General features: G+C 46.2%; 1 protein-coding gene across 4 annotated transcripts in view; it reads right to left on the minus strand.

Annotated features, from left to right (window-relative positions):
* CCNE2 (cyclin E2) overlaps positions 1-11,363 on the minus strand; it is a 13,767-nt gene extending 2,404 nt beyond the window's left edge. Inside the window, exons 1-10 of one of the 4 annotated variants that reach the window (XM_030971377.1) lie at positions 11,226-11,363; positions 9,421-9,459; positions 9,224-9,332; positions 9,015-9,074; positions 6,966-7,117; positions 5,102-5,237; positions 2,935-3,081; positions 1,680-1,775; positions 809-943; positions 39-150 (exon numbers count right to left, since the gene is read on the minus strand). In XM_030971377.1, coding sequence (XP_030827237.1) covers positions 39-150; positions 809-943; positions 1,680-1,775; positions 2,935-3,081; positions 5,102-5,237; positions 6,966-7,117; positions 9,015-9,074; positions 9,224-9,332; positions 9,421-9,434 — 961 coding nt within the window. In that variant the 5' untranslated portion in view covers positions 9,435-9,459; positions 11,226-11,363. Of the gene's footprint in view, positions 1-38; positions 151-808; positions 944-1,679; positions 1,776-2,934; positions 3,082-5,101; positions 5,238-6,965; positions 7,118-9,014; positions 9,075-9,223; positions 9,333-9,420; positions 9,460-10,203; positions 10,296-10,903; positions 10,942-11,225 lie in introns of those variants that run through there. The other 3 variants (XM_030971379.1, XM_030971376.1, XM_030971378.1) reach the window with 3 other exon arrangements.
* Positions 11,364-21,299: the final 9,936 nt, after the last annotated feature.

Below are 21,299 nucleotides of genomic sequence, written 5' to 3' on the forward strand. Positions count from 1 at the left end.
CCTGCCCCACAAGGCCAAGCTTTGCAGAGGCATCTTACCTGAAGCTTTCTTAACTATTTCGATTGAGGTATAGTGGCAGAGCGCTGCAGCGGCTAGTGTTCTGTACTGGAAGTCCAAAGAATTCACATCCAGAATACACAGGTCTAAAAGCTGAGGACATGAAGAGTAACAAATGTTAACAAGCTGATACTCTAGCATGAACCTTTCTCAGAGAGGGCTGTGCACACAGCAGTCCTCCTACAGCCTGTGCCCCAGAACAGGGCCGAGCTCCAGGAAGAGATTGTCTTAAATTTAAATACTACCTAGTGCAGTATTTACACCACTGAGCTAGCCGGCTTCAGTAAGCCTCTCTGAGGCTGGGCACAACACATGCCCATACCAACAGAACCACAGCTCTTCCAAAATAGTCAAAACACTCCCCAGGCTGCCGTCTTGGCAATTACATAGAAACGCTGTTAAGGGCAACACAGGTAAAAACAGCCTAGAGTCCGAAATTATCCACCTTCCTCTCAGAGCTGTCGCTACTGTTTACAGAATGCTGGAGTGATTAAAGAAATAAAATGGGTTTTTTATTTTTCCAGCACACAGAAAAGTCTTGAAGTATGTGAAAGCAGGGAGATGAGAAACACGGGGGTAATTGTCCTCAAAACTGAATTTCTTTGGTGGAGTCAAACTTGCAGGCTCCTTAACAAAGTAACAGGTAAGGGAGAAACAAGGGAACACTTAGGTCAAAGTGGCTTTCAGGGTGTAATGTTCAGTAGCACTTGTCACTGCCCCAAGAACCATTTTCCAACATTTTACTACCTACCTGGGCTATTTGAATGAATTTTTCCTGAGAATACTGAGGTAGCAGTACTTTTGGAACATCCTTCAGAGCATCCACTTGAAGATAGAGGTTCAGCCAAGAGACAATTGTCACTGGACAGAGTTCCCATTTTAAAGCCTGCAAATATTTAACAAACAGGTAAGTGCCATAAACCACTCAAGGATAGTTTTGTGCTCTGAGTTCTTCCTATACCTCTCGTGAGATTATTGCACATATCCTTAGAAGACACCAAAGATTATTTACAATTTTAAGTACAAGTATTCTTTTTGGGTTGCATTCTTACTGCTTTTTGAAAAGGCTGTATTAGGATCAGCACAAATCTGTATCCTTTCACCTGTGCAGTTAGATTTTATATGTCTTCTCCATTCAGAAGCTGGGAAATTAATATTATTTCCTCAAGCTTTTGGGCTAGCTGTGTGAACCTGCAGCTCATATCTATTAAGGAAGAATAAATGTATAGAGTCCTGTGCTGGTAAAGATAGATCCTGTCCAACACAAGGAGCACCAAGCAGTGTGAAGTTTTTGCCTGTCTCTCCAGAAGCCCCTGTTCCTGGACAGCAAGGGATGTTGACAAGTGCAGTACACTACAGTGACAACTTTCCAGCCTGCCTGTGGCTGCCTGCACTGTTGAGAGCTTTTACATTCACATAAGAATGAGAAACCTGCCCTTTTCTACCAATCAGGGATTGCATCCCAGCTAGGGTGTCAGAGGTGCACACACACACAACAAAGGCTCCACTACTGTACAGGAACAGGGACAGGTTCCTTTTCCTAAGCAAATAAGTGACATTAAAACAGAAGGCTCAGCTGGAGGGTCTTTCACCCAGCACTTACAAACACAGCAAATTATTACCTTTAACATAATAAGTTCCATTCTTACAATATCTTCTTCACTGCAAGCACCATCAGTGACGTAAGCAAATTCCTGTATTTTAGGAGCGTATATTTCCTTAAAGGGAGGGAAAATGAAGATGAGTGTATGTTACAGTTCTAAGAAAGGTTAAGACTTGTCTGTCCACATTGACATGTTAACATTTCTTATGCTACAACAGTGCTTTTTTCATTATATGAACTGACATGAAACGTAAAGGATAAGGAGATGACACATAACCCACTTGGGTTTTGGTATCTGTTGTACAATGCAATGAATTATTGCAACCCTTTGAGTTTCTGGGGAAATAAATGCTGACCAAGCAATCAGAACACCTTTTCATTTATAGAGCTTTCTACTCAGCCATTCCAATGTAAAAACATACATCATCCCAATTCTCCTACAGATGGCTGACTGGTACAGGTTACCTGCATTGTCAGTGCTGATGTAATTGCATAAATTAAAAAAAAATAAAAATACAAAGAGAAAAAAAATCCATGGTGCAGAGATGGTCAAAGAAATTTGCTAAGCCAGTCATGCCAGCTGGGGCCAAGCATAGTTTGGTAAGTAGAAGAGAGCTTGCCATCAAAACTGCTTCCCTACCAGCTGGCTCTGTGACCACCATGGCCCCACGTAATTCCTTAGGACAGGAATGACTGCTCATATGTACAACAACTTTGCTTTGGGAACCACCACAGTGAGAGCTGGGGGTTCCAAGATAACAAACCCAAGCTCTCCTGTCAGTCTAGCCCACTATGCATCACCCAGAAGCTCATGGCCATGGATGCAGCACACAATGTGAGGTATCACCACTGCTGCACTCAGGACTCAGACTCCACTAAATGGAGGATGTTGTAAGGGTATCAGCCTGATGTACAGGCAGTTTGAGACTTAGGCTTGGTTTTGTTCAAGTCCCACACCCATTCCTGAGATTGTCTGCCAACTGCTGTATGTTGGGAAAAAGACAAGACAAAACAAAACTACTTCTAGCACATTTGCATGCCTTTTAAGCTTATGTGGTCTCTTCCCTGCTGCTGGAGAAAGGGAGGACAAAAACTACTCTCTGAGAGACTGACAAATGCACAAATGAAGCAAGAGAAAAAAATACCCCCTTCTGACCTTCAGTGTTGTACATACACCCCCAAGTTCAAAAGATTCAGATGTGAAATAATTGTTATCACTGTCTTTTTAGTTACTCCAAATTCAATATCCTCCTCCCTGTAACAGAGCTTCTTACCTCAAGTTTGGAGGCAATAAATAATGAGGTAATTCCTATGAGCTGAAGCATGCTCTTGTTAATGTTCTTTTGTGTCAACATGAATCTGTCAAAGAAGTCTTGAGCTAGGTAGAAGGTTTCCCGGTGGAGTGCATACACCTCACACACCTACAACAGGGGAAAAAACCAAAAGTTCTCTGTTATAAAACTCTGTGTACACACACTGGAGTATTCAAGCTTTAACAGCAAAATGCAAGTTCATCTTTTGCACACGCAAAGCTTCACATACCAAGGTATGGTGTGATGCAGTGGTTAGCATGGGATTGGAAAAGGTATTTCCCATGCTCTCACCTAAATGTGAATTGCCTATGATGCACTAACAGACTTTCAAGAAATACTTTTTCCAAATTAAATAGCAACCATTTTTCCACTGAAAGAAGAAAGCCCGTGGAGGAAAAAACCCCAACAAAACAGCAACACCTACATATACACACACTAATTATCTTGATTAAGAATACTTTCAAGCTTCAAGCTGAAGTCAAATCCCCGCTGAATTCCCAGTAGGTCTGTCCCAGGGCAGAGCCACTAAAAAAATCAAAATCTTGGGCTCTACAGCAAAAAAGCCTGGAAGTTCCTGCTGGAGTGGGCTGTGCTGGCAGGCCAGGAGCACTGCCTGCAGCCCCTCAGGCACACCAACAGCCTCACTAAGCAGGAACAAAACTGCAGGAGCCGCCATCTGCTCCATCCCATTGCTGGTTTCCCTGGCAGGGAGAACTTTTTAATACTCGCATTGTATCAAAGTGTTTCAAATGCCAGTTCAACAAAAAAAGAAAGGAGAGTGCCCAGACCTGGAGATCTTGGGGAGAGCCCTACTTTTTCATCTAATGTCTAATTGAACTGGGAGGGGCTACCACATATCCAGCTCTTCTGCAACTCCATACCCCTTTCACAACTAGAAAGCAGTTAGATATCCATTAATTACTTACAATCTACTTGCAGTAAAGAACAAGAACAGAAAAGAACACCCAAGAAATAGATCCCAGCCACTTCATTATTTTACTTGGATACGTCAGAATATAATCTCGCTACTACAAGCTATTTCTCAAGATAAGGTTGGAAGCTCATTTGCAAATTAAAGCCCTTCCTGACCACCAAAAATGCAAGTGATTGGCAGAAATAGCACAGCCCTGCTCTTTTAAACCTGATAAATGATGTGTTACTCTGATACTATTAACGACTGCTCTAAAGAAGATTCAGAGCTAAAACTGCATAGACCAGGCCTGCCCATAAACTAATGGCAGAATTTCTATGGAAGTGTATTTCCCAACATAATAACACTTGGTCATGTTAAGCAGTATCTGTTAGAATGTTACAGAAGACTGTTAGGAACTACTGAAGAGGTCTCAAAGTTGCTGGGATTTAAATCCACTGTGGCATATAGAACCACTGAGCTGGACAAAAGCAATGCCCCTGTTGATTGTTTGGAACTTGGATCATTTCCTAGTTCAAGACTAAAAAAAAAGCAACAAATTAATTTAATGGTGACATGTAAATTCCACATTAGAGGAACTAGTGAAGCATACAACTGGAATAGGTTTTTTAAATTCAGAGTGTATTAAAAAAAAGCTTTAATTTTTCTTGAATTTCCTTGCTAATATATTTGTAACCTTTTCACATAAGAAGCTGTCTGTATCAAGAACCTTTACCTGTCAGCCATTGATATATTCTGCTCTCTTCCTATGATAAATTTGAAAATTTCCTATGAAATCAGAGAATAGCATCATGGGCTGACACTCAAGAGCTCTTGATATGGTCAGGTCATAAATCCTCAACAGATGCAGTTTTCTCATGGCTTAGATACAGTCTACCCCGTAAGTTAGAGATCCATAATTTCAATACAAGTGTCTAAAACCAGATTTCTCTCCCTTGCTGGATGTAGGGTGCCAAGAGCAAAAGTTAAACACTGCTGCTTACTGTCCTGGGGGGAGGGGTAGTTCAGTGCCTCCTGCCTGGGAAGGCCCAGATGTAGCTCACCAAGAGCATCAAAAGCAGTCACTTGTTCTGTTGCAAAATAGTCCTGCCATTTGTTATAACTGTACATGTTACTATGAGATCTTATGTAAAAGCTGTGCTTTTACCTGCCTACTTCACAGGCATAACACATGATAAAGTAACTAAAGATACACACCTCTAAGAGCCAGTCTAGCAGTATGGATCTCATGTGAGGTTGCAAACTAGAATGTAGTGATGTGAAGTGTTTGCAGTGAGCATATCTGTTTTCCTTCGTCAGGATGTTGAGCCAGACATCTTTGGAATTGCCCCAGCTATGGAATAAAGTTACACAAAGCATTAGTAAATATATGCATGATTCACAAAAAAACCCCAAACAAACACGTTGTTTATTGACATTTAAAAACAAAAAGAAAAGTTTCATACTATAAGTATGGTAATTGGAAAACTGCAGGAATAATTGGAACATTTTACATCACCACAACAGCAGCTTGGCAAGCTCACCAACAAGCCCAGTTCTACAGAACAGGCAGTAAAACTGAACATGTGCCTCTCAAAGCTGCACATGCAACTAGAGTTCCCTATTTTGCCTAGTTTGGTGGCTGTTCAGAGAGCAAGACAAAACCAAACCCTCCCCCTTAAAAAGAACAATATACTCCTCCTCATGAAACATAAAGCATACATAAGTTGTCCAGCTTAGCTTGAGAGAAACTAGAGATATTGTTTAAAAGTCACTCATCCATCCCTTTATTTCCTAGCTTACTTCACAGCTCAGAAGCAAGCTATTTAGAGTAAAAATATGTTCTTCCTTATTGCTAACTTATAATTTAATAGTGCTCCAGTCTGTTTGGGAAGATGATGCCTATATCACCAATATGGCTTTATTTGTAATTGTTACTATCAATCCATATGGGCTTTTTCTTCACTGCACTTCCCATCCTGCAGGTACTAAGAGGAAAAGCATGTTAACCAATGAAATTATGATTTCCTACTGAAATTTTTGGAGTTATGTATTTACCTTTCCTCAAGCAGAAGGGGAGAGACAGAGCTGATCACTGGTATTGCCTACAAACTTTAACCCAGGTCAGTTTCATTGTGTTGCCCTCATAAGTTAGAAGCTGGGGAGATATTTGCTTGTTTAATACACAACTCTTTCCATTTAAGCAGGCAGGCATTGAGAAATGAATTATGATCTTCTTACAGCAGTTAGGGAAGGATGGAGAAGGCAGGAGAAGTAAATTATCCTCTAATTCAGCTAATCAGAAAGGATGGAGTTCAGCTTTACCAGATGCCTGTCAACAACAGGATTAAGCACCTTGCATAGCTCTGTATCTGGTCTTTGAGGTAAAGCATGACCTGGTAGCATCTTGAAGTTCTGATCCAGTTTGGGCCACGCACAAAAAAACCCACCAAGGTATACCTATAGAAAAGTTATCTTAAAGTAACGCTACCTGTTCTGCTTCTCTTCTCATTTACCTTGGCAGGAGTTTTCCTCAACAACATTGCAGTAAATTTACCACCTCTTTCATTAAACCCCAGGCTGATACAAACAGCAACTGGGTACTTGTCTAACACAGCCTGATCTAAGCTATCTCTCTGCAGAAAGGCAACTGTCTGAACTGTGACTGCACCAAGCACATTGCACTGCACTAGCAAGCTACCTCCACAGTGATACTGCCACAAGTTTATTTGAACACTTTAAGTTCTTTAAGCAAACTTTGTTAAATATTTTTTGGCCACAGTTCCAATAGCACTGAAAGAAGTTTAGTTTAACTATTATGTTCCTCTTAACCCTTAAGAGTGTCTGGTGTTAAGTTATAAAAGGACAGCTCTGAAACCTGAAAACTATCTGTCTGGTGTGTTTATAAGATCAGAGAAAAAATATTCAAAACAACCAAACCCAAGAATTTCTGTCTTTTGCTTGTACATCAAATCTTTTGTGAGATGAGGAGACAAGTAAACATATGTATTATATAAGCACATACAACAGATTTTATTAGAGTAGTTCAGACATTAACAATTACTGTATCTGTTAAACTTACTTGAGTTCTGGCAAAGGTGATGGATTTATGAAGAGGTTCCTGAATCTGTATTTTTTGAATCTCGAGAAGTCAGTGGTTACTGATTCTTTGTGAGGTGTTTCAATAATTATGCAAGGCGAGATGCCTCCTGTTATCGTGGGGGGCCAACAACTCTGCAAAATAAACAAGGTATCTCTTAAATGCTGCATTTACTATGAGAGCAAGAAAGGCAAGGAGTAGATTAAAGTAACAGCAACAATATATGTAATGTACATTAGTCTTTCTAGATCTCAGCATTGATTCAAGTACTGAAACCAAGAAAGAAGAAAATTAAATGCCAACGAAACCTTCCATAGTCAAGATGGAACGTGCATAAATAAATTGGATGCATTTCGGAACTCAGTTTTGAGGAAAATGACCATCTTTAGTTTATGAACTCACAAGTAGCCTATCCTTTGCTTGAAAAGCTCGGTTACGGTACAAAAGGCAAAGATATAAATTGCTACTAAAACACAGGACATTAGGTTGCTAGTCCAATCTACTTATCTATTCAGAGGGAAAAGAAAGGAGGGGGTGGAGGTTTTACTGTCTCTCAGTGGAAATTCAGCAACTTGTTATCTTCCAGTTTAGGGCTCCAGAGAGGAGCCACCCATCTCAGCTCCAGAGCTAGATACCCACTGAGCAAGCAGCAGCTGTGAACACTCTCTCAGCTTGCCAATGCCAAATATGGGATGCAGTGACTCAAAATGAGAAGACTGCAAAGGTATTCCTGCAGAAAGCCTTAGAGAAGGAATTCTAGACTACTTTAGTTAACTGTAACTTGTTTCACTAATGCTTATTTGGTTGTATGTAACCAATGAATGGCTGACAGCCTTCAAAATGATGTCACACAACTTCAAATATTCCCTGTGGAGTTGAGAGGGAATCCCATTCACAAAGAATGGGAACACTTGTCCCTGAACACAGAAGCTTTTCCTATACAGCTGACTTGCAAGGTAAGCTACACAGGATTCCTTAGTATATCCAAACCTATTTATAGCCAGACTGGAGTAACCCAAGAGTGAAGTTACACACTCCAGCAGAACTGACCTTAATGCACACAACCAACAGAAAAGGGAGGTCCTACTCCTCCTTCTCTCCTGTGAGTCTCACTGCTCAAGTTCCACTCCAATGCTTGTCAGACCCTCTGCTGGGTTGACTTAATTCACTAACCTGGCAGAACTTTAACTTATTTTCTAAAGCCAAATAAGCAAGATGAACCTGCCTACTGCTTTGTTCAAGGAATGGAGCAAGGCTGGAGATGGAGTGCACAGCCAGCTATCAAGGAAGAAGAGACAGGGAGACTGGGACACAGGATTTCCCCCTTTCAGCAAAGTTGAAACACTTAAGTTTCACCCCAGGTACAGCTGAAGTACTTATGCAGCATTTTTCCCTACTCAAGATTTACAAAGACAACTTCACAATCAGAAGTTTTGCTTCACCATAGCTGTTAGTCTCATTTACTTTACAAACAGAATAATTACAAACAATACTGTTTGCAAGAGAAAGTTATAATATTTTACTAGTCTGCTTTACAACAGAAAACCATAAGGCCTGTCATTTTAAGAGCTTACTGTGTCAGTGAAAACACATTCCTAAACTGATTTAAATAATCAAAAGAACTGTTAAATGAAACTAAGGATGGCCCACATGGTTATGAATCTTAACTAAATGCCCATGAAACCACACCTAAAGTTAAAACAAGTGCAGTGATCTTGTTTAGACTTGTCTCTAGACCTAACCTGCTCTGTATATGGAATTGTTCTGAAATATCAGGGGTCATTCTCTTTTTTTCACCTAATCTTACTCTGCAGTGGCTTTTACATTGAAGGATCTTTTATCTGCAATCAAGTCATGTGTAAAACAGATAAAAAGGTGCTAAGTTCCCATAGTTTCTAATATCTAGAAATACAAACTTCCCCTATTCAATACTTTCTGGTGTGGAATGCATGATTTCACACCTACCAACACAAACCAGACTCCCTCCCTTTCAAAATACCTAGTTTGAAATGGTATTCACAACTAAATTACCTGAATTTCGTATTGATGTTTTTTTGCAATTTTTCCATCTTCTCTTTTCTTAATTTCCTGCTGAAAAGAGAGACACACATCAATACACTGACAGTGACCAGCACACCCTCCCACAGCTCAGAAAATCTCTTGCTACCCCTGCCTCGCTTTGTAACATGGCAAAGTAAAGACTGTCCCATCCAACTTTCCAAGTTGCTCAAATTGCTCACCTCTGCTGTTCTCCTTTTTCTGGTCTGGAGATAATCTAGTGCTTGCAGTTCTTGTGGAGCCTCTTCTGGACAGGACAGTGGCTGCTGCTGTTTGGCTTGCAAACGGCTACTACAAAGAGTAAAAAGACATGAGATGTTAGGAGAGCAGCAGTTGTTAGACTAGTACAGATACTCGTAGTACAATGCTAACAGCTTACCTGCGCCTTGACATCTTCTCTGGGCTATGAGATCTCTACCTGGATCAAAGTAATAGGATAAGCTCAGTTAGCGCATCCTCACAAAACTAGAACCAAGTTCCCTACTTTGTGTCATGAACTCATCACAAAGATCAGCATGGTTGACACAGCTCAAACAGAAGGGCACAAGTATTCCCCTGGCCTGAGGAATGCCCAAGCAGAGGATGACTGTGGTACATAAGCACAAGCAGCTCCATGTTCTGCTGTAGGGTGCCCAGGTATGGCAGCAGTTCAGCTCAGGCTGCCTGGGGGTGGGGGCAGGGAAGTTGTAAAGGGACATTTCCCACACAAGAGGATATGGGGAGTCCCTGGGGCTGTGACCCCTCTAGTCCCCCCCACCCTCCATTCCAGGCACCCACACAGGCACACGCTTGGACGCTGCCGCTCCCTCAGGGGCTATGCCCCCCACACCTGCCGGGATGGCGGGGCCGCGATGGGCCGGGCGCCGCCGCCCGCGCTCCCGCCGCGCCGGTTCCGCGCCAATTTCCAGCGAGCGGGGAGGCGGCGGCGGCCTGTGCCGGGGTCAGGCTGGGCTGGGGACACCGCCGGCGCCCGCCTTCCCCTCCCGAAGGGCCGATCCGACACCCACCCGCTCCCGAGGGGGCTGAGGGGACGCGGGAGGGGCAGGACCGCCCCCCCGCCCCCCCTCCGCGCTCCCGCCTGGCTGAGAGCGCGGCTCCCTCCAAAACCTGAGGGGGAAGGAAGGGGCTGCCGGGACGCCGCCTCACACGCGGGGACACCCACCCCCCGCCGGGACACCCCTCGGCGGGACCCCCCAGTGCAGGGACCGGGGCTGTGAGGGGATGTCCCCACAGGCACCCCGCTCCAAGGGCCAGGGCGGGGAGCGGGGTCCCGCCGGGGTGCGGCGCAGGCGGGCGGTCGGGGTCAGCCCGCCAAGCTGCTCGACCGGCATCCCCGCCCCCAGCGCGCCGGGCTCCCTCCAAAACCGGGCAGCCCGCCTCCCGCGGGGCTCTCCGCGCTGGGGCGGGGGGCAGCCGATGGCGGGATCCCGCCGGGACTCCGGCCCACCGCACTGCCTCTTCGGGGGATGCCCGTCCGGGCCATCGCTACTCTCCGCTCCCTGCAGATGGGGCAGCACCCGGGGACATCTACCCCCAGGCTCTCCTCAGCCACTCTCCCTCCAAAATGCTGCCCGGGCGGGCGGGCAGGCAGCCCGCCTCACCGCTCCCGGTCACGACTCCCGGCCACCTCTCCCGCCCCACCGCTCCCGGCCACCGCTGCCAGTGCCCCCTTCACACCCCCCCACCACCGGCACCGTGTCTGCCGGTACAGCCACCACCACTACTATCATCACCACCATCCTCAACACGGCCACCGCTTCCATTATCATCGCTACCATCATCACTGATGCCATCATTAACATCATCATCATTATTATTAACATTATTATTATCATGATCCCCCAGATAGCCCCCATGCTCACCGGCGGGATCCCCGCTCACCTCCGCCGCTGCCGCCCGGGCCGCGCTGCTCAGCTGGCGCCGGCGCCAACCCGCTATATAGCGCGGCCGGGCCCGCGCTGCGCATGTGCGAAGGCGGCAGGCGGCTCCCCCGCCCGTCCGCCGCCCGCGCCCCGCTCGCCCCAGCGCCGCCCCTGTGCGGCGGGGCCGCACCGACCCTCGCGCCCCCCGGCACACCCCGGAACGGCCCCGCTGCTCCGGCTCCGCCGGCAGAGCGGCAGGCAGCGCCGGGGGAACGCTGCCATCGCTGCCGCCGCCCGCTGCCCCCGCCCGCTGCCCCAGCACCTCTCTGCCGCCCTGCCCCGCTGGTGGGGGGCACCCCCGGCACCATGACTCCGCTCCGGTCCGCTCTATCGGGCCCCGAGCTCCGCCGAGACAGCGGCGGCTCCGCCGGCGGACCCGCGCGCCCAGCGGGGCTCAGCCCGCCCGCCCGGGGCGGGGCTGTCGGCGGAGCCGCCAATGGGAGCGCGCGGAGCCGCGGCAGCGTGCGCGGCCCGGGATGTAAACACGGCCCCGCCCCGACCGCCGCCGCGGCTGTCAGCCCCGCCGCGCCGGCCTGCCGGGCCCCCGCCACCCTGCCGGGATCCCCGCCACCCTGCAGGGCCGGTACCGCCCCGACACCCCGCGCCGTGCACGGGGGTGGCCGCCGGCAGCCGCAGGCTGTCAAACATCCCGCTGCACGATGTATGGCGGGGTAGAGAGCAGGCTCTGGAATGGCCTCATCGCTCCCTACAGCCCCCTGAAAGGAGGTTATAACCAAGTAGGGAACATCCTCTTCTCCCGGGTAATAAGGGACAGGACAAGAGAACAGAGTCTTAGGCTGCACTAGGGGAGGTTGGAGTTGGACATTACAGAGAATTTCTTCGCAGAAAAGTTGATAAGACATTGGAATGGACTGTCCAGGGAAGTGGTGGAGCCACCATCCCTGGAGGTGTTTAAGGAAAGACTGGATGGGGCGCTTAGTGCCACGGTCTAGTTGACATGGTGGTGTTCATTCAGAGGCTGGACTCGATGATCCCAGAGGCCTTTTCCAACCTAATTATTTCTGTGATTCTGTGCCAGCTGGACAGGCCTCTCCCAAGCACAGCCTCCATGACATCGCGTGGACAAGACATATTCCCTACAGAGCAGCTTTCCACACCTTCCAGCCACGCCCACCTCAGGGTCCCGCTGTGTCCAAGGGCAGCAGGGCCCACTGCAGGAGCACCCAGCCTGCAATCCCCTTCTCCAGCAGACGATGCTGAACCTTACCCTCAGCGCCAGCACACCTCCTGTTAAGGCCGCTCAATGGTTGCACGGAGTTTTCTTAATACATATTCCAAAACAATCCCCCCAAAAAATCCACACTATCCCAAAAGCAACCAAACGCACAACACCACACACCTAGCAATGCTGTAAGCAGACACTTTTCTTTAAAACACCCAATGCAGGGCACCCACAGCCATTTTGCTGATAAGGAAAAACTGGCACTTTCTCTCAGTGCTGAGCACGTCCTGCAAAACAGCACAAAGAGAAGCCATGTCTGCCTTCAAGTAAATCCACATCTTCTTTTTTTGTTTTTATTTTTCTTTTCCCAAGTGTAACATTATTGAAGAGTAAGCATAGGTTTTGCCTTCAAGTATGTATTCTAATAATTAAACACAATAACCAAGTGCTTCTCTTCTGGTAGCTTTGCCCTTTTAAAGGGGGCAAGAGAAAAAGCAGTGCAGCCCACCAAGGCAGAGATGTCACAGTAGGGTCACTGACAGCAATTTAACAGGTCCCAAGTTTTGGGCACTGAGGACCATCTCTCAGCTGTGTGTCCTTACAGAACCTGATGAAGTGGGGCCAACAATTCCTGCAAACTTGAAGTAAAGCACTGACATGTGCAAGATGGATATTGCAGCCAGCCAGCCACCTCAGCTCTGCAAAATACCTGTTCTAGACCTTGTCATGAAGAAAATCTGCTAGCTGTGGCTCAAAAGGAATGCAAAAAAGCCCAAAACACTGTCATTTAAACAATCTTTTGTCAACTGAATGTGTTGCATCAGCTCATTGCAAGAAATCTAACCCATGTCATAGTTCAGGATGCCTGCAGTCGACATGCAGGTATCTCTTTTAGTTGACTTCCACTGAAATCCACCAGCAAAATGCATCCTGCTGTCTGGAAGTTCATCTCCTACTCCACTGACTACAGAGAAAAGGTGGTTCCCTGAATTTGGGCAAACTTGACCTAACTGACCTCCCGCCTTTAGCTGACTTGCTGAAGTTGAAATACTACCATAGCTAATTTGTTAAAAACAACTGAAACTTCAGCTAGCAAGAGAAGAGAGACAAATTATAATTTTCCCCTAAAAGTCCTCTACCCTTCAGAGATGCCTGATTAGGGTTTGTTGGCAACCAGGCTCCACACAGCACAGTGGGTTTGGTACATCAGGGATAAATTCCATGGCACACTGAGAAAGGAGAATACTGTAAAGGGAATGGTAGCTAAAAATCGAATGGGTCAGGTTGGCCATGAATAGGTCTCAGCACAAAAACTGTGATGATTATGCTGCTCATTTTTCTAGACCTTTTCATGTGAGCTGCTGCAGGTCACCTGCCCCATTGTTGTGGTTTTGATTCAGTAGTGGAATATGCACCAAGTCCCATGAGCATTCCTCATCCTGCCAGCAACATTTCCCATAAATTTTCATCAGTAAAAAAATCCCACAATGCGGCTGCGCGGGCGTCTGACCCCGGCTAGCGGCCACAAGTGTCCCGCAGCACACAGCCTGGTGGGGCCAGCCCCTTGCCTTCAACAGCACTAGCTCCGTAGAGACGGCTGGGGAAGTGGCTGGCTGCCAGGGACCTTCCCTGCGTCTTGGCAGGAAAGGCGCCCCTTGGGGAGCCGGGGGGAGGAAGCCCACCGCACCGACAAAGTAGCGAGCGAAGAGACGTGAAGCAAGGCAGAAGCTCGCAGCAAGGAACCGGGTTTATTTAGGAAAGGGAAGGACAGGTCGGGTAGGGGGCGAGCAACGCCCCCGCCCACCCCCGGGGGGCAGATAAGGAACTCCGAGGGGAGGGGGAAGGCACAGACAACCAATGAGAACAAGCGTACAAATAATAGACATGACACGGCAGCAAATGGGAACATAATAAACAGAGTGGCTTCCCATCCTGCACCAATCACCCTCAACCCCTAAAATTCTGGGACAGAGGAGAGGGGATGACAGGAGGTCCCGGGCAACGAGGAGGGGGCAACTGATGGACATACGAATGTTACAAAAGGCGGGAGAAACCAAGGTGACGGGGTGAGTGACAGTCTCGCATGGGAAAAGGGGAAGGAGGGGAGCTTGGAAAAAATCGCCATCTTAGGCAGTGAAAAACTTATAAAACTCAGTATAACTCTGCAGAACTACTAAACATTTACGAAAGTCTTCTTAAAAACAAAACCACAACCAACCAAACCAAACCAAACCAAACCAAACCAAACCAAACCAAACCAAAATCCCAGAAGCTAATGTGCAATTGAATCCTGCAACAGACAATGAAATTATGATTTTAATGCAAGCTAACACACTGACCTTTTGATGTGGCAATAAAGCTGAAGTGGGTTAGTCCACAATGGGACATTTCCAAGTGGATTGACGCATAATACATCCTCTTTCACTGTGTGGATGCCTCCTTAGGGAGGATGAATGTAAAAGAAGATTTTTTTTAAGCTTCTAGAAATATACTACTGCTGAGCAGTGTTTGTGGCAAGTCCTTTTAGATATCTAGTAGTTTTCTTTTTTTTTTTCTTTTTTTTTTCCCAATTACCACTTGCAGGTATATCCCAGAGAAGGTGTTAAGGCCTTCCTTACAAGTTTACACACCTGAGGTTGTTTTTCTTGGTTATCCTTTTATGGATTTATTTGAAGGACCCTGGAATCTATGAATGATCTAAAATGCACAGATCTAAAGCTACGAGGATCAATCCAATTACTGTGTGCTCAATACTGTTCTTCCGCCAGGGAGTTTCTTAATCCATTTAGGTGTTCCCAAGGAAAGAAGCAGGATTTCATTAGAACAGTTGTACACAGCTCCACTGTGATCTGGGCACAAAAATAACATGGAATATCATGTCCCATATTCCTCCTACCTTGCAGTAAGTGTATTGTTATGTTCATCTGCTTGTGCTGTCAGGCTTTGTCCTTCTCAGTCACAGCCATTTTGTCAAAGCTGTTGTGTAAGGCAGTAAAGGGAAAGGCTTGCTGTTCTGTGGATGAACTTCACTGTTTTTAAGAGGAGTTTTAAGGTTATTTATGGCTTCAGCTACATAGCCTAAACAAAGCACCATTAAAGCTTCATACCTCCTAAAGAGAAATACTTCAGCAGGAAGTTACGCCCTTCCATAAAGGTATTTTTTATGTTGAAGAGCCTGAGACAGCTTGAAACTCTGCAGTTTAAAAACTTTTTGTTTTCTATTAGAACATACAATGTTCTGCTTTCCTGCTTGTTTCATTCAGAGACCTTTTCACAGAATCACAGAATGGACAAGGTTGGAAGGGAGCACAGTGGGTCATCTGACCCAACCTCCCTGCTTAAGCAGGGCCATCCCAGAGCACATGGCACAGTGTTGCATTCAGACAGATCTTTTAAAGGAGGTGGAGAATCAGAGTCACCAGCCTTTTAAACTCACATTCAGAAGGTAGATGCTGTCACTTCACAACAGTTAGAAAGCAAACCAATGAACTATGTCCTTCTGGTTCTTATTAGTAGCCTCTTTCTTTTTGAGATCATGCACCTTTCTTATCAGAAGGAAGCTTGGAAAAAACCACTCTCTTGTTCTGAAAGCCCTTTTATGCAGAAGGCACTTTATTTGTATCCATGAGAACTCATATTCATGTCAGAGACCCATAGCCTTTCCTGTACATAAAGATTTAAACTCCTGCTGTGAACACACCAAGATGAAACACCTTTGAAGAACAATTCTTACACTTAATTTCCTGAGCAAAGTCCACAGTCATACCACAGTAGGGATAGTGTCTCTGCAGTGAGAAGGAGCGCCTGTAGTGGTGGTTCATGTTCAGCTGCTGTCATAGAATCATAGACTATGCTGAGTAGAAATCATCCACATCATCAAGTCCCACTACTGGGCCTGCCCAGGGCACCCCAAGAATCACTCCGAGTGTCTGAGAGCATTGTCTAAACAATTCTTGAACTGTGTCAGGCTTGGTGCTGTGACCACTTCCCTGAGGAGTCTGTTTCAATGTTCTCTATCGTCTGGGTGAAGAACCCGAATTTTTCTTATATCCAGCCTAAACCTCCTGGCTCAGCTTTATGCTGTTCCCTTGGGTCCTGCCACTGGTCATGAGAGTGAAGACATCAGTCCCACCCCTCTGCCTCCCCTCATGAGGATATTGAGGTGTCCCCTCAGTCTCCTCCAGGCTGAACAAACCTACCTCAGCTGCTCCTAATAAGGGTTCTCCTATAGACCCTCCACATCCTCATGGCCCTCCTTTGGACACTCTCTAATAGTTTAATGTCTTCTTTGTGTTGTGGTGCCCAAAACTGCCCCCAGCGCTCGAGGTGAGGCTGCCCCAGCTCAGAGCAGAGCAGGACAATCCCCTCCCGTGCCCTGCTGGTGATGCTGTGCCCCCTCAGACAGGGTTGGCCCTCCTGGCTGCCAGGGCACTGCTGACTCATTCAACTTTCCACTGACCAGGACCCCCAGGTCCCTTTCTGTGGTGCTGCTCTCCAGTCTCTCATCCCCCAGGCTGTCCCTACACTGGGTTGCTCCACCCCACATGCAGAATCTGGCACTTGTCCTTGTTAAACCACATACTGTTGGTGATTGCCCATCTCCCTAGTTGAGTTCTCTCTGCAGGGCCTCCCTGACCTCAAGCGAGTCAACAGCTCCTCCCAGTTTGCGGTCCTTGATAACCTTACTTAGGATTTCTTTAAGCACTGTGTCCAAATTGTTAATAACATTGTTGAAGAGAACTGGGCTGAGGATGGGGCCCTGCAGAACCCCACGAGTGACAGGTCTCCAGCCTGGTGTCACCCCACTCACTGTAAACCCTCTGAGCCTGACCCCTGAGCCAGCTGCTCACCCATCACACAATGTGTTTATCCAGCTGTGTGCTGGACATTTTGTCCAGAAGAATCCTGAGAGAAAGAGTATCAAAAGCTTTGCTGAAGTCCAAAAAGTCTTTCCTAGATCAGCAAGGTTGGTTACCCTGTTACAGAAGGAAGTCAGGTTTGATAAGCAAAACTTTCTCCTCATGAAGCTGCGCTGGCTGTGACCTATGACTGTGTTGACATTGAGGTGTTTTTCAATACTTCCCAGAATAATCTTTTCCATTATTTTACCAGCACTAAAGGGGGACAGACAGGTCTGTATTTTCCAGTGTTCCCCTTCTTGCCTTTCTTGAAATCAGGCCAATGGTCACCAGCTTTCAGTCAGCTGGGACCTCTCTAGATTCCCAGTTCAAAAATCAAGAGAGATTTTGTGATGACATCAGCTAGTTCTTTGAGGATTCTTGGATCTATCCCATCAGGCCCTATAGATTTGTAGGGATCCAGCTGGAGGAGTAGATCCTGCACAAGTTCAGGGTCAGCTGTGATTTGCTCATTCTCACAGCCATGGTCCTCCAGCTCAGAGCACTGAGACCCCCTTGGTCCATCATCTGTGTTGAAGACAGAGGCAAAGAATGCATTAAGCACCTCTGCCTTGTCCATGTCCCTGTTTGTGAGGTGCCCATTCACATCCTGTAACAGGTGATATTATTTCTCTGCTGCCTTTTGCCATTAATGTATTTGAAAAAACTTCTTAAACTTCTTACTGTCTCCCACTTTTCTGGCCAGCTTCAAATCCAACTGATCAGCTGCATGAATTTTCTCCCTATGGTGGCAAGCTGCATCTCTGTATTCTTACAGGTCACCTGACCTTGCTTCCACTGGGCACACACCTTCCTTTTCTTGCCTTAGACCAAAAGATGATCCCTGCTCACCAAGCCAGCCTTCTGCTTGACTTGTGACACTGGGGAATTGCTGCTCCTGTGCCCTTAGGAACTGATGTTTAAAAAGTGACCAGCACTGGCAGACCCCAGCACTACTGAAACATTTCCCAGGGGACTTTTCTTACTAGGTCCTTGAGCAGCCTAAAGTCTGCTCTCCTCATGTTCAGAGTTGAGGTCTTCCTGCACTTTTCCTCCTGTCAACAAGGATTTTAACCTCGACCACTTTGTAGTCGCTGTGGCCAAGATGGCATCAGTCACCACATTGCTCACAAGATCCACTCTGATGACAAACGGCAGATCCAGGAGGGCACCTTTCTGCGTCAGCTCCCCCAGTACCTGTTCCATAAAATTGTTGTCCACATCTTTTAGGCCCAGGTTGTACCGGCTGTGTGATGCTCCCAGTTAATTTCTGTCAGGTTGAATTTCCCCATAAGGACAAGAGCAGTTGATTTGGAAGTGTCCCTTAGTTCTTCAAAAAATAATTTGTTGATGTCATTGTCCTGCCTGACAGCTCTATAGTAGACTCCCACAATGACATCCACATTGTTTTTTTGCCCCTTGATTCTTATCCAGAGTCTCTCAATTTGCCATTGCCAACTGTGAGCTCCACACATTCCAGCCCTTCCATTACATACAGTGCAACCCCTACCTCTTCTGCCATGTCTAACCCTCCCAAAGAGCTTGTAACCATCCAAACATGTCAGCCTGCACCCCCAGATCCTTTTCTGACTGGTCACTTTCCAGCCACTCTTCCCCAAGCCTGCAGCACTGCACAGGGTTATTGTGATCCAAGTGAAGGATCCAGCACTTGGCCTTACTGTATCTCAGACCACTGGCTCTGGCCCATCAATCATTCCTCGGTCTCACACCATAGATAGAAGAGCTAAAATTGAAATCCATTGCTAGGAGTAGACAAGGGGATACTTCTGCCCATGTCAGTCCTCCCTTTCTTGATCAAGGTCTCATCTCCTTTGTTTACCTTGCAAAAATTGACAGCTCTTGGATGATAACCACATATCCCAAAAGCCTGAGGCTTCCATTCTCTTTTCCACCTCTCTCTGCTACTGATTCTCTGTACAGCCTCATTTCAGGGAATCTACAATTCTTTTAGCACTCTGATAGATTTATTTTTGTGCATAATGGTATTTTTTAAATTATACTGCCTAAGTCACCTTGCTTGGACACAACAATTTGAAATCTATAGAGGAAAAAGTATAGACCTATGGCACAGCCCATGTCTGCAAGCTGAGATCTGAAGCCTGCTCCTGGACACTAGCCTAGTTTTGTTGCTCTTAACTATTTGTTGGGGGGGGTTGTTATTGTTGTTGTTATTATTCCTTTTCCCTAGCTTACTCATGAAACTGCAATAGTTAATTTGCCTTATTAAGCTATTTGAGTGTTGAGCTATCAGTCTGCACACAGAACTTTTGAACAAGTCAAGACTCTTCTGAAATATCAGTTATACAGCAGTAACTCCAGAACAGTATTTTCATCAAGTAAAAGCTGGCTGCAAAACGTATCCTGTTAAGTCTCAGTTCAGTCTCATTTACTCTAAGACTGATATATCATGACTACACTGTGGGAACAACAGTGCCATAGCAGCATCAGCATGTTCTTTTGATGAGTCATTCCTACATGTTCCAAAAAGCCCAAACCTTCCTTGCAAGTATCACTCAGTAACAGTCACAATATTTTGTGGCTATAAACATGCACCAGAAGTCAATGAAACAAAGAAAGCAGATACCAAATTACTTGATGAGGAACCAGAGTAGTAATTATGGTTCTCTCTGACGTTTAACACCGATGAAGGCACTGTATCAGAGACATACAAGGATTTATGTAGACAGAAAACTAGAGTGTAAAGTGAGAACTTAAGCTAATAGTTACACTAATGCAACCCTTCATACAAACATTTTTGCTTCAGCACAGAGAAGTTACAAAAGACACTAGTTCCTGGTGTTTTGGAGACTGTCCAAGCAAAATTTTAAAAGTTGCATCAGGTCTGAAATAAGCACTCCCAAAAGGAACACTATCAGCTTAACTACATTAGGTTGTCTGCATAGGTACAATAATACAAGCATAATTGATGAAACCTTCTCCTGAAGAATACTGTACAGCTCTCAGCATAGACTTGCTGCTTTGATAAATGTACAGGACAAAATCTACATTTCAAAGGGAAAGATTTTACTCAGTTCTTGCTCTGGGAAGATGGATGCCTTGTTGCACAAATACCTTTTCACTGCTGTCAGTTAAATAGATCATTTTGTCACCCTGCTTGTTTGGTGGGTGAGAATTAAATCAGGAACTACTTCTAACAACTCAGCTCATACAAATCCATGGAAGCCTGTATCCAATGTACTGAGAGAGCTGGCTGATGTAATTTCAAGGCCAATCTCGATGATCTTTGGAAAGCCACAGAGATCAAGGATCCCCAATGACTGGAGGCAAAAATCCCCACTCATTCATATAGTTTCAGAAAAAGCCATAATAACATGGAGATCACTGAGCCCATTTCTTACATTCAAGGATTCCCTGTATTTCAGCTTGCACACACTGCCTTTTGTCCTTTCACTAGGCACCACCAGAGAAGAGTAGCTCTGTTGCCTTCATTGCCCCCTTCAGCTGTTTATATACCTTAACAAGATCCCCTCTGACTTTTCTTCCCCAGCCTAAACAATCCCAGCTCTCATCCTCTCCTGGCTATTTCAGTCCTCAATCCTATTATGCCCTGGCCTCTTGCTGGATACCCTCTAGTACATCCATGCCCTCTCATAGTGGGAGCTCAGCACTGGACATGCCATTCAGCTGTGTCTCACTGGCCGAGGGTGGAGGTGCAACATCACCTCCCTCCTCCTTGCTGTCAACACCCTGCCTGCTGCAGCCCAGCAAGCTCTGAGTTTCTGAGCCAGCTCCTTCACCACTTATGGGTGCATCCCATCAAACTGTGCATGGTGCATTTCTTTAAGCATTCCTTACCTTGAGACTTCTCATCCAAGGGTTGATCTTCATTGCTTTCACATTTCCCACAGGTGCCAGGGGCCTGCAGTCCCAAAGGGTGGTCTTCCCAGTAGACACCAATGCAAAGACATGGAGTACCTCAGCCTTCTCCATGTCCTTTGTCACATGGATTTTGGTCTCCTCCATAACCCTTGCCAAGGTCAGCTGCAGGTGGCTTTATGTTACCTTCCCTAACCCCATCCCTAGGCATCTGCACAGGGTCTCTGCCCCCTCACAGGCTACCTGTACCAGCAGCTTTCCATACAGATTTTTTCATGGTGGTGCATGGCAGGGAAATGACAGGTAGTGGGGAATGAGCTGAAACAAGAGAGGTTCAGCTAAGATACAGAAAAAAATCCCCACCACACTGCACATTTCATGTGGTTTTTATCTCTGT

This window comes from Camarhynchus parvulus, chromosome 2, assembly GCF_901933205.1.
Source record: "Camarhynchus parvulus chromosome 2, STF_HiC, whole genome shotgun sequence".
Classification (NCBI taxonomy): domain Eukaryota; kingdom Metazoa; phylum Chordata; class Aves; order Passeriformes; family Thraupidae; genus Camarhynchus; species Camarhynchus parvulus.